The sequence below is a fragment of the Oncorhynchus mykiss genome, chromosome 3, assembly GCF_057628025.1.
Source record: "Oncorhynchus mykiss isolate SJ-2025 chromosome 3, ASM5762802v1, whole genome shotgun sequence".
Lineage (NCBI taxonomy): Eukaryota > Metazoa > Chordata > Actinopteri > Salmoniformes > Salmonidae > Oncorhynchus > Oncorhynchus mykiss.
This window is the reverse complement of record NC_143024.1, coordinates 78,396,997-78,410,731: the sequence shown is the minus strand read 5'-3', so window position 1 is coordinate 78,410,731 and position 13,735 is coordinate 78,396,997. Positions and strand designations below refer to the sequence as shown.

The 13,735-nt window shown below is 41.1% G+C and overlaps 1 protein-coding gene across 1 annotated transcript in view; it reads right to left on the bottom strand.

The window, feature by feature from the left end:
• The window catches only part of LOC110520433 (anosmin-1), a 66,498-nt gene extending 53,709 nt beyond the window's left edge, over window positions 1-12,789 (bottom strand). Inside the window, exons 1-2 of the mRNA XM_021597749.3 lie at window positions 12,440-12,789; window positions 4,163-4,210 (exon numbers count right to left, since the gene is read on the bottom strand). Of these exons, the coding sequence (XP_021453424.3) occupies window positions 4,163-4,210; window positions 12,440-12,634 (243 nt within the window). The 5' untranslated portion in view covers window positions 12,635-12,789. The remainder of the gene's footprint in view (window positions 1-4,162; window positions 4,211-12,439) is intronic.
• Between the last annotated feature and the right edge of the window lie 946 nt (window positions 12,790-13,735).

Sequence of the window (13,735 nt, the reverse complement as noted above, 5' to 3'; positions counted from 1 at the left end):
ATAACTTTACCGAAGCGGATCCTCTGTTCGCACCACCCAGGGCAATTGAACTGATTCCAGAGGCTAACCCAAGACAACGCCGACAAAAAAAAGGGGCACTCGGAGCGGTCATCTAGCCCGACTTAGGAGGCACGCACACCACCCACCGCTTCCGAGTATATTACTCACTAATGTTCAGTCCCTGGATAACAAAGGTGATGAGATCAGGGAAAGGGTTTCTTTCCAGAGAGACATCATGAATTTTAACATACACTGTTTCAGAGAAACATGGCTCTCTCGGGATATACTGTCAGAGTCGGTCCAGCCATCTGGATTCTCAGTTCATTGCGCTAACAGGAATAAACATCTCCCCGGGAATAAAGGGGGAAAAAAGGGAGGGGGGTATATTTAACGATTAACAACTCATGGTGTAACTGTGATAACATACAGGAAGTCAAGTCCTTTTGTTCACCCGACCTAGAAAACCTCAATCAAATGCCGACCGTACTATCTCCCAAGAGAATTCTCTTCGATTATAGTCACAGCCGTGTATATCACTCCTCAAGTTGATAAAACGACGGCCCTCAAGGAACTTCACTAGACTTGACTTATATCCTGAGGCTGCTTTTATTGTAGCTGGGGATTTTAACAAAGAAAATTTGAAGAAAAGGTTGCCTAAATTCTATCAGCATATCGACTGTAGTACTCGCGCTGCTAAAACACTAGACCACTGTTACTCCAACTTCCGGGATACATACAAGGCCCTCTCCCGCCTTCATTTTGGTAAATTTGACCAGGACTCAATTTTGCTCCTCTCTTCCTATAGGCAGAAACTCAAGCAGGATGTACCCGTGCTAAGGACTATTTAACACTGGTCTGACCAATCGGAATCCACACTTCAAGATTGTTTTGATCGCCGGACTGTTTCGGGTAGCTTCCGAGAATAATATTGACAAAAATACCAAAACAGTAACTGAGTTTATCAGGAAATGTATAGGAGATGTTGTACCCACTGTGACTTAACTTCTGTAGGGTAGGGGGGCAGCATTTGGAATTTTGGATGAAAAGCATGCCCAAATTAAACTGCCTTCTACTCAGGCCCAGAAGATAGAATATGCATATAATTAGTAGATTTGGATAGAAATCCATTGACTTAGGACTCAAATTGCAGTTCCTATGCCTTCCACTAGATGTAAACAGTCTTTAGAAATTGGTTCTGGCTTGTATTCTGAAAAATGAGGGAGTAAGAGTTGTCAATGAGTGGACCCTGCTGTGTCACAGAGCTTTTTCATGTGCGCGACCGGAGAGTGCCTTTGTTAACCTTTTATATTGAATAATTATTGTCCGGTTTAAATATTATCGATTATTTAGGCTAAAAACCACCTGAGGATTGATTATGAACATCGTTTAAAAAGTTTCTACGAACTTTACAGATACTATTTTAATTTTTTGTCTGCCTCTTGTGACTGCGTTTGAGCCTGTGGATTACTGAAGAAAACGCGAACAAAACTGAGGTTTTTGGATATAAAGAGACTATCGAACAAAAGGAACATTTATTGAATACATGAATGTCTTCTGAGTGCAACCATATGAAGATCAAAGGTAAGTGATTATTTTATATCTCTTGTACTTGGCTGGTTACTGTTTGTAATGATTTGTCTGCTGGGCTATGTTCTCAAATAATCGTAAGGTATGCTTTCGCCGTAAAGCATTTTTTAAATCTGACACGGTGGTTGGATTCACAAGAAGTTAATCTTTAAATCTATGTTTAATAGTTGTATATTTTCTGAATTTTTATAATGAGTATTTCTGTATTTGAATTTGGCGCTCTGCAATCTCACTGGATGTTGGCCCGGTGGGACGCTAGCGTCCCACATACCCTAGAGAGTTTAAAACCTACCCTAAAAAGAAATCGTAGATAGATGGCAGCATTCGCGCAAAACTTAAAATTGTGAACCACCACATTAAAACATGGTAAGGTGACTGGGAATATGGCAGAAAACCAACAGAGTAGTCATTCCCTCCGCAAGGCAATCCAACATGCAAAACGTCAGTTGAGAGACAAAGTGGAGTCGCAATTCAAAAGCTCAGACACAAGACATGTGGCAGGGTCTACAAAAGGAAAACCAGCTACGTTGCGGACACCGACATCTGGCTTCTGGACAAGCTTAACATGTTCTTTGCCCGCTTTGAGGATAACACAGTGCCACCGACACAGCCCGCTACCAAGGACTGTGGGCTCTCCTCCTCCGTCGCCGACGTGAGTAAGACATTTAAACGCATTAACCCTTGCAAGGCTGCCGGCCCAGAAGGCATCCCTAGCCGCATCCTCAGAGCATGCGCAGACCAGCTGGCCATCCCAGTCTGCTGTCCCCACATGCTTTAAGATGGCCACCATTGTTCATGTACCAAAGAATCAAAAGGTAACTGAACTAAATGACTATTGCCACGTAGCACTCACCTCTGTCATCATGAAGTGCTTGAGAGACTAGTCAAGGATCATGTCACCTCCAGCTTAGTTGTCACCCTAGACCCACTTTAATTTGTTTACCGCCTCAATAGGTCCACAGACGATGCAATCGCCATCACACTGCCCAATCCCATCTGGACAAGAGGAATACCTACATAAGAAAGCTGTTCATTGACTATAGTTCAGCATTCAACACCATAGTACTCTCCAAGCTCATCATTAAGCTTGAGGCCCTGGGTTTGACATTGCTCGTCCATATATTTATATATTCTTAATTCCATTTGTGCGTATTGGGTATGTGTTGTGAAATTGTTAGATATTACTTGTTAGATATTGCTGCACTGTCAGAACTAGAAGCACAAGGATTTCGCTACACTCGCAATAACATCTGCTAAACACGTGTATGTGACCAATAGAATTTGATTTGAAGGAACATAGAAATATTTAAAATATCAAACAAAAGGGGATTGGTTACATGTGGGCGTGAATACAAGATGCTGATTGTAATTCATCTTCATAACAAATGCAATACTGTGAAGTCAGCAAAGGCTGTTATGCAGTTTGACATTTCACTGTTTCATGTTATCCATGTAGTCATTTATAATCAGAGGGTGTCCAAATCATCCTTTGTAAATCATACTGTCCAACACTAATTGGGCCCAAATGTTCAGCATACGAGCTCTGACGAATTAACTGGGTGTCCTTGGACATTTCCAGGTATATGATTTAGAATACAACCTCAATAAAACAACAGCGTGAGAAACACAAACATTAACACAGGAGAGCATTTGTTTTCTCTACCTGTGCTCCATGCCAAATTAACAAGCCATACGAACTATACAGACAAGGATGAGATCCAAATTGGTTATCACCTTCATAATAGCACGCTTCACATAAGCTATTTAGACAATGTTTTTATAACAATGGAAAACACAGGAGATGAAAAACAAAAAACAGTAAACTTCTGTAGAAGTGTGAATGAGAACACTCAGCTAGACTATTTACTTCCTGGATGGAATTCAGTCCTCAAACTATGACACAATCAGAACCAACGAGTAGGCTGGTTGCTGCTGTCCTGGTTTATGTGAACAGAGGAGTTTGACAGACAGAGCGCATCAGTTACAGTATGAAATAGCACCCTATTGGCAGTAAAGTGCACTGGTTTTGTCCAGAATCACATGGGTCAGGCCAAAAGGTGGTCCCCTAAATAGTGACTAGGGTTCAGAGTTGCCCCATGTGTTTGAGCCCCACTGTTGTGTCATCGTCATAAGCCTTTCTGGTTGTTGTCCCAGAATGCCTTGGGCTGAGTCTGTCCTCAGTCTACTGTCTGCTAAGTGGACTCAACACCACAGTGAGGAGCTGAGAGGAGATATCAGCACCATCTTTTCAGAGCACCTGTCAACAGTCTTACTATCAACCGTCTTCGGGACAGGGCACGAAACCCAAACAAGACCCTCGGGAAATGGAGGATAAAATGGCCTACTGTAATTCTAATGAACAAAAAGCTGTATCAGAAATGGGTTGTGGAATCTCTGTAACCCTAGAACAACTTGACTGATGAGAAGGTAAAGAGCATAACAGCTATCACAGTTTAAAATTGTTTGCCTAGAACATCTATAAAGTTATGGTATAAATCAGGTATCTCAAACTTGTTTTGTACATTTCCTGTCATTTCGTTTTTTTAAGCATATGCAGCCAAGACGTGTTACATACCTTTGAGCACTGTTTGTGATTCTGACACCACACCAAGGATCCATTATTCTGTAATGAAAATAGAAAGAAGATTATGACTTATGATTTTACAGGGAGAAAAATCTATTCAGTCCTTGTCAATGTAATGCAAAAAGAAAAGGCGTTTCATTCCAGGACACACAGTAGCTATTCACACTACAATTCAAACAAGCATCTGAAAAGCAGAAAAAAGGTGTGCTCTGAATCGGTTTCACAACAAAGAAAAACTTTTTCTAATTATTTTAATTAGAAGTTAAGATTCTTTCACCCCAATATGAATCCTAACGAAGCAAGGTCAGAGTGGGGCGGATCTCTGGTCAGTTTCAGTGTCGTTCAGAATTGGAGTGCCTGCATTTGATCTCACAACAGACATCCCAGGGGTCACTCGCATAGGAATTGATGTCAGCACTCGTATGGAGACTGTAGACACCTCTAATACCCCCCCAATACCCCCCGAAGGTGCTTTGTGTCACCTTCTGGGACACATGAAGCCAAAGATTTGGTCCCAATTGTGCCTAAAGACAAAGTGTCTCCCTGTCATCTTGAGAAGTTCTAATGGCTTAAAAGCCTGACACAAGTGGCCATTTCCTGAGCTCCAATAGAGCAAAGGACCACAAGGCTATTCTCTCCCATATGGATTCACTTTGACATTAAATGTAAGATAAATAACCGCCCAGACAAAATTGACCATTTGATTAGGGGCTAAAAAGGGCTAAATGGAAAACACTCTGGCTGTAGGTTGGAAGATTCATGTGCTTCATTGGTTAGCTCATATTCCCAATGAAGTTAATTTGCCATTATGAATAGTTTGAACATTTCAAATATAGAGAAAGGAAACGTAAATAGTGAGTGTGAATTTCCATTAGCTGACGTATGTTACAAATGAAAGGTCACCGTTAGACATGAATCAGTGCTTTGTTCTGTACAATAAGACACTGCGGCAGGACTGACTGACTAGCCAAACTTTAAAGGTCTGCAAACCAAGAAGTCTGCTCAAGTTCAATGTCAAGTTCAAAGGCTTCTCAAACAATGTAATCCAGTGGAAATTCCCAGTGAGACCTCAGGAAAAAACTGATCATTAAAGGCTTTACTTTGCCATCCAGTACCAGTGAGCACTGCGTGTTTGGCGTCAAATATAACAGTCAGCTGGCTTCAAAGACATTCATGGTACATCAGGAATTCTAGAACAAACTTCTAAAGCTGTATTACTTAATTGTGTAACTGCATTTGCAATACTATAACACAGAAGTTACAGAAAACAGTTTCTTCCCCTCGCAGACATCATTGCACGGGAGATAGAAGAGCACAATATGTACAATGTATTTTGTACCATGCTGAGCAACGCTCCTCAGTTCGGCAACAATAACGGTGGTGGGGCAGCCAGTGGTTGGGGCCGCTATTTCCCCCTACAACAGATTCTACCTTTAAACGTCCATTCCACAAGCTGCTCTACTGACAATTTTAATAACATCTCAAATAAATCCATGTTACTAATGAACAGGATGAAAGACTGACAAAACTCAGAATTTTACCAAACAAAGACCAAATTAGTAGGGAATTGCCAGGGACCTCACGATACGATATCACCATACTTAGGTGCAGATCCGATATCAATTGCGATTCACACGATTCTATATGCATTTCGATTTGATACTGTGATTTTATTGCCATTTGATGTTCCAAACATATTGCTTACCATATGTCTGACAGAGGACAAGAGAGAGCCATGAGAAAACAAAAGTTAACAGTCATGGAAAGAAAGGTGCTGAAAATAAATTGGCTCCCAATTTAAAAAGAAGATTGAGAATAATCTATGAAGGAAAAATACTGGAGTTTTGGTGTGGGTATAGCCAACTAGCGTCAAAATTATACTGCGATAGTCAAAACGATACATCAAAAATAACAAAGATTATGTAACTTTATCAATCTCCCCCCCATCACTATGTTCCACCTATAGATTACATTTAAAAGACAGCACCTGACATTTTGGAACCGGAAAACATGAAGAATGCAACTTTAAGGCAGGCTGCAACAGGGTAGGTAGGTAGATACAGTAAGCAATACTACAGAAGAAAAGTATGTACACTGAGAATACAAAACATTAAGAACACCTGCTCTTTCCATGACAGACTAACCAGGTGAAAGCTATGATCCAATACTGACATAACTTGTTAAATCCACTTCAAAATCAGTGTACATGAAGGGGAAGAGAAAGGTTAAAGAAGGATTTTTAAGCCATCACACAATTGAGACATGGATTGTGTAAGTGTGCCATTCAGAGGGTGAATGGGCAAGACAAAATATTTAATTGCCTTGAAACGAGGTATGATAATAGTTGCCAGGCACAGGCACACTAGTTTTGAGAACTGCAACGCTGCTGGGTTTTTCCACACAACTGTTTCTCGTGGGTATCAAGAAACCCAAAGGACATCCAGCCCATTTGACAACTGTGGGAAGCATTGGATTCAACATGGGCCAGCATCCCCGTGGAATGCTTGACACCTTGTAGAGTCCATGCTCCGATGAATTTAGGCTGGGCAAAAGGGGGGGGGGGGATGCAACTCAAAATTAGGAAGGTGTTCGGAAAGTATCCAGACCACTTGACTTTTTCCACATTGTTGTTACAGCCTTATTCTAAAATGGATTAAATTATTTTTGTTCCTCTCAATCTACACACTATACCCCATAATGACAAAAACAGGTTGAGAAAAAACCAATCTGTGAGGCAAAGGAGTTGTCCGTAGAGCTCTGAGACAGGATTGTCGGGGTGTTGGGGCACAGATCTGGATACCCAAAAATGTTTGCTGCATTGAATTTCCCCAAGAACACAGTAGCCTCCGTCGTTCTTATATGGAAGACGTTTGGAACCACCAAGACTCTTCCATGAGCTGGTCGCCCAGCCAAACTGAGCAATCAGGGGAGAAAGGCCTTGGTCAGGGAGGTGACCAAGAACCCGATGGTCACTCGGACAAAGCTCCTCTGTGGAGATGGGAGAACCTTCCAGAAGCACAACCATCTCTGCAGCACTCAACCAATTAGGCTTTTATGGTAGAGTGGCCAGACAGAAGCCACTCCTCAGTAAAAGGCACATGACAGCCCACTTGGAGTTTGCCAAAAGGCACCTAAAGGACTCTCAGACCATGAGAATCTGGTCTGATGAAACCAAGATTGAAATCTTTGGCCTGAATGCCAAGCTTCATATCTTTGGCCTGAATGCCAAGCTTCATGTCTGGAGGAAACATGGCACCATCCCTACGGTGAAGCACAGTGGTGGCAGTATCATGCTGTGGGGAGGTTTTTCAGCGGCAGGGACTGGGAGACTAGTCAGGATCAAGGGAAAGATGAACGGAGCAAAGTACAGAGTGATCCTTGATGAAAACCTGCTCCAGAGCGCTCAGGACCTCAGACTAGGGCAAAGGTTCACCTTCTAACAGGACAACAACCCTAAGCACACAGCCAACACAATACAGGAGTGGCTTCGGAAAAAGCCAGAGCCCGGACTTGAACCCGATCGAACATCTCTGGAGAGAACTGAAAATAGCTGTGCAGCGACGCTCCCCATCCAACCTGACAGAGCTTGAGTGGCTCTGCAGAGAAGAATTGGAGAAACTCCCCAAATACAAGTGTGCCAACCTTGTAGCGACATTCCCAAGAAGACTTTAGGCTGTAATTGCTGCCAAAGGTGCTGAGTAAAGGGTGTGAATACTTATGCAAATGTAATATTTCTGTTTTTCATATTTAATACATTTGCAAAAATTTCTAAAAACCTGTTTTTGCTTTGTCATTATGGGTATTGTGTGTATATTGATGACGGGGGAAAAAAAACAACCTTAATCCACTTTAGAATAAGGCTGTAACAAAATGTGTAAAAAGTCAAGGGGTCTGAATACTTTCCAAATGCACTGTATTTTGAAATGTTGTGCCATATAACATGATGATATTTTTTAAAAATTTTTTATGTGTAGGCTCATACAAATCTAATGGTATAAAAAATAAAAAATAATGATCAAAACAAATCTAAATAATATATCAAGTGACAGTAAATAAACCCCTGGCATTTACACTGCGGGAGATCACTCAAGATCATTTATACAAATTGTCAAGAGTCCCGACTCGCTCCTAAATAACAGGCCTAGTTTAACACCTTTCACAGCCCATTTGTCAGTGGCGACAGATCCGCAGAGGGGCTAATTTTGCTCAGTGACATCATCTCTGCAGAACTGGTGGGGGCTCAGTGGGACGTTGCCCCGGCTGTCCAGGCCTGACCCCAGCATGTCAGAGCAATGGGGAATAATTATAGGTCAAGACTTCATCCCCAACGACTCAGTGGCATTCCTCAGCAGTTTTAACATTATGCAGTGCTGCTGAGGGACTGTCAAAGACACTGATCGATTAATACTTTCCAGATCAACTCACAGCTTTCTCTGTGTCACTGGTGAAGTCTTGTAAACACAGATTCACCCCAGAGATGTATTATGACTTGTGTCAGTTGAGAAGGAAGAGCAGGTGGCCGGGGGCATGTTGTATTGTCTAGACATTTGAGGAACATGGGCAAAAAGCCTGCTCTGCATTCCTTCTTTTGAAAACCGCTCTCTTTTCTTTCCTGTTCATCATTACGATTTTTTTGTGACATCTCTGTTCAGTGTTCACTTTCATCCGATTTTTCAGAAACTAATATTGTGTAGCTGCAGTCCTACATTATATTAAATCAGTGCTGATGAATATATTTATGTTTTCAGCAATTCTGCACAGAAATTGTACATCACTGACATCGGTAAAAGACCTGACAAACATCTATTTGGATCGAAATATTGTCAACCAATAAATATATATGTGTAGTGCATCTTGGTGTGCAGACTAGACTTTATTATTTTATGGATTAGTCTGGCCCAGCACCCCATTCAAAGCGAAGTGAGTTTGATTTCATAGACAATTCAAACCCTAGGCAGAGACAGCTCAAAGAGCAAGCAACCTGCCTATATGTCCATCAACAACCCAGGAGCCTCTCTGGATCAAAATAACTAAGCAACCCCCTAGGTCATGTCATCTATTGACTGGCTCAAATAAAAGCCCTTCAGATCTAAGTCCATAGCTGTGGGCTCTGAGTAAATCAAATGTGTGAATAGAAAGGCAGGGCTAGTGACAGAGTCCTGTTCTTCAGGATAACATACACAAGTAGTAATATAATAGGAGCTATAAGTGAATGTTGTATCACATTGACATGGTGAAGATGTTGAGGCTGTATCCTGTCAGGAATGTGTACTGTTTGTCTGAGGAGACACTAGAGGATGTACCAGGCAGTAGCACTCACTGAGAGCTGACAATTACAGACACGACTGGCATGGATTAAACCTTTTACAGAGGTGTGGGCAAACTACATAGACCCCTATTCATCCCGTCTTCACTAATAAAAAAGTCCACACGAGACAAGCAGTGGCTGTCGTCTGATTCCACCCCAATTTATTGAATATCAAAGGCTAAAACAAGTGGACATGGATAAACTACTTTATTTCCTTAGCAATGAACATAAGTCTCTCAAGTGCAATACGAACTTTCAGTACCTCCACTAATTGGGTATGAAAAAAAATAACATTTTAAATTCCATTTATGACTTCAAATGTAATAACAAGTCCACACCTTGTTTTTTGGCTTCATGGGTCCTCACAAATCTTCCACTACAAACCTGATGCTTTCAGAATGTATGTGAACAGAGAACCCAGTTCACTCTTAATATTTTAAAGTGTCCAGTGACCATTTTTATGACTGGGTGTTCCCCTCTGTCTATTGTACCAGGTTGACAAGTCCCCTATAAGCAAAGTAAAATGTCAATAAAAACATCTGGATTTGCAAGTAATTCTACATTCATAAATCTTAAATTGCCATAAATCCAAAACCCAAAAGGCCATGCCTTTTTCCAACTGCATCTTCAGTCTGTTCCTACTAAGCTCAATAACTCATCATCACTGACAATTAAAACCGTATTCCTTGGATCCTGATTCAGCCAAGTTCAAGAGAGGACTTGTCTGGGAGTTTACAGCTGAAAGTGCTAAAATCATTTCCGGTTTTTAATTTCAATATACAAACAAATGTATCTATTAGGCTATAAATTCTATAAAAGACAATATAAAAAAACATAAGAAAATTGTTTCTGGCTGCTACAGAAGTTATGAAAATTGGCTGTTGTACAATACACACAAAGAGGTTGCTTTATATATTTGTTCTAATGTGAAAAATCAAGTAACAGTAAATGTCCCCTCTAGATAAAAGCTATTGCTGAAAGTGTCTATTTACATGAAACTGGAAACTTTGTGTGTCTTGGTTTCCTTAAACAGTATTAAATTGCCCCTATTACTAAGAAGGAATGCTTTCCGAGTTGAATTAAGAGGTCTAAAGTCTCAATCATATTAGAGGAGGGAGGAGAGCAGCCGCCCGGCCAGGCCTGCTCTGTAATAAGATCTGGCAGAGGAAGCAGATCCACCTGTGGGTTGCAGCACGCCAAGCGCTGACTGAGCATGCGCCAGTTTGTGGCAAAAGTACATTAGAGCTTATCACATTTAGCCAAAGTGGGCCTCTGCGTTTAGCAGGAAAGTGACCTCACTGGGGATAGCATCAGTAGGCTAGTGTCCCTTCTACGAAGCGTGACACTGGAATTTGGTGGCAGGGGTTAGGGCTGGGGCACAGGGAGGCATGTGTTTTTTCAGCTGACCAGACATCCCATTTCCACATGAAAGAGCCTGCTGAGACAGTGCATTTGACAGTCCTCACAGAGTATCAACAATTGGCTTCTATTCTTGGAGGTGCAAGCCTGCTCACCCAGCACCTTATCACTGAGCATAAATGCACCTCTGCCTCCTAATTTCCTGGCCTCTGAACACACCTGAGATCAAATACAAATGCTAAGGCTCTGCAGTCTATTACTAGACAATTAACCCTTTATAGTTGCAGGGGAGTTCACTAGTTTCACCTCAACCTCTGACTTTTCAGTTGAATGGTGATTGATTTTATGCCTCAATATCAAATGCCTGGGTAGTGTTGAGAAGTTGTTGAAATTATCTTCAAACTAATTTATGAGAGCTTTAATACACTAACTGGTCTAATAAAGAATAACAAAACATATGACCTAACATAAACCCAACAAATATAGAGGAGAGAGAGAGAGACAAAGCACTCAATTGATAGTTAGTCAAGTTGACGAGTTCTCCTGACATTGATTCCAAAACCCACACAGCAATTAGTAATAAAATACTACAGTGTGAAAAGCCCGACTTCATCCTTGAAAATGCAAATGTTCACTAGTGAAAAAACGAGTGCAGATAGAAGGTGAAAGAGTGCTGGAGAAGGATCAGTGGTGAGTCATTTTCACTGGGTCATGAGAGAGAACTGTGTGTCCAGTGAAGGGTGAAAACTTCTGACACCGCTTATCAAATCACCCAGAGGACAAGGCTAAGTACAGCAAATCACTTCTTCCAACAAATTGTAGAAGGCCATTGAAACACACTTGGTGGTCACCATCGGTGTGTATCAGCCTTGTGATCCATTTTCCAGGTTATTTATGGCTAATTGTGAGGTGAGTGAAATGAATGTGGGGTGAGAAGAAAACGGCCTCATTTTGATAGACTATACACAAAGTAGAGCATACATCCAAAGACGTGACAGGTAGCCTAGAGGTTAAGAGCATTGGGACAGTAGCTGAAAGGTCGCTGGTTTGAATCCCGAGCCAACTAGGTGAAGAAAAAAATATATGTTAATGTACCCTTGAGTAAGGTACTTAAACCTAATTGCACCTGTAAATTGCTCTGGATAAGAGTGTATGCTAAATGCCTAAAATGTTAAAACCTCAACTTGGTTAACAAATCTCAAGAGCAGCACTCATTACTTACTTGTATTGGTTATTAATTAACCAGTTAATAGATTTTTTAAAACCAGAATGGCAATGCTAGAATGTCCTTGCATTATACTAGTAAGTGCCATGTCCTCTGCTGCTGAATTTATCCATATAGTGGAACGTAAAACCAATCGACTCCTGTAGGGTAATCAACTGTGCCATTTTTCGGCCCCACAAGATTATCAATAAGCTTTTATTTCATAGAAGAGGCCAAATCGTTTACACTGACATTTCAGTACCAATAGCTTATTCAACAGATGCAGTGCGTGTCTTGACCTCAACTCTGTCACTCGAAAAATGCCTTATTATTATTATGAGGACACATAATGCGTAAATTCCGTAAAAGTTGAAGAGACTGAGTAACACACTCTTACCTGGGAGTGCTTGAAAAAAGCGGAGATGCGAGTGATGTGCAGGCTGAGACACCTTGAGGCACATCTAGCTCGGTAAATGCTGCCAGTGAAGAAAGAGTCATCCTGCCTGGTCCTCGAAGCGAAAGTTCCATGGGTCGACAACTCTGTAATCCATAGACACAGGGTAACACATACGTTTACGCTCCTGGGCAACATTTTTCGTTTGCGGGTAGCCTATTGCTTTTTATTCGTCCATTGATCGGGCAACACTGCGTGTTGACTCCAGTGGAGAAACTAAAGAAACTTAAATTATACACTGGGGAGGAGTCAGAACCGCGTGCGCTCTGTGATTGGCGGATACCGATGTGATTGTCAAATACTGCGGGTGCCTTGTATCAGGTAGAGGTTGTGGACTCACTGTGAAGGATTTTGAAATTAACTATTTTTCAGTTAATGGTTTGAATGATTTTGTGCTATTGCTATGAATAACATTTTATTTCAATGTCATCTCATGACACGAATTGGCTACTTATGTAACATTGACTAGGTACCGTTACCCCTGTATATAGCCTCGTTATTGTTTTATTGTGTTATTTATTTTAATTTTTTTGTAAATATTATCTTAACTTTTATTTTCCTTAAAACTGCACTGTTGGTTAAGGGCTTGTGTGTAAGCATTTCACAGTAAGGTCTACACTTGTTGTATTTGGCGCATGTGACAAGTAACATTTTATTTATTTGATTTAAAATCTGCAGAACTTCTAGTTGCACACACTAGGCTAGAGGTTTTCACAGTGGACCTGATTACCTAGGCTACCCTGTTTATCATGCAGTATTACAATCTCCCCAAAACATAAATAGCTCATCCTACATAAACCACACCTTGAATAGGAAGCTCCACATTTCATGTCTTTGACCTACTGCCACCTACTGATGACACAACACATCAGAAATGCATAGTATACAGGTTGTCCAAGCCCCCCATATATGGCCCCTGGAAAGCTTCCCAGGAAACCCCTTTCGTCCAGCCTGTGCCTCACCGTTTAACAGTAGCTCGGAAAAATATTCTACCTAGAAAACAATTAAAACCATCTTAAAACAAATTCCTCAACATGGTCTCCCATTATCTGGCATTGTTTCATAGCCTAGGGATTGGAGCAAATATGACATGTAGGAAAATATTTAAATCCTTGCCATTTATTGATGAAAAAAACAAACAACGTCAGTATTTAATAAGAAAGTTCCCTAGGGGGAGCTAGACACTGTTGCTCTGCTGTTCTCAGCTTATGGGAGTGCTTTCTTGTATACCATTACAGC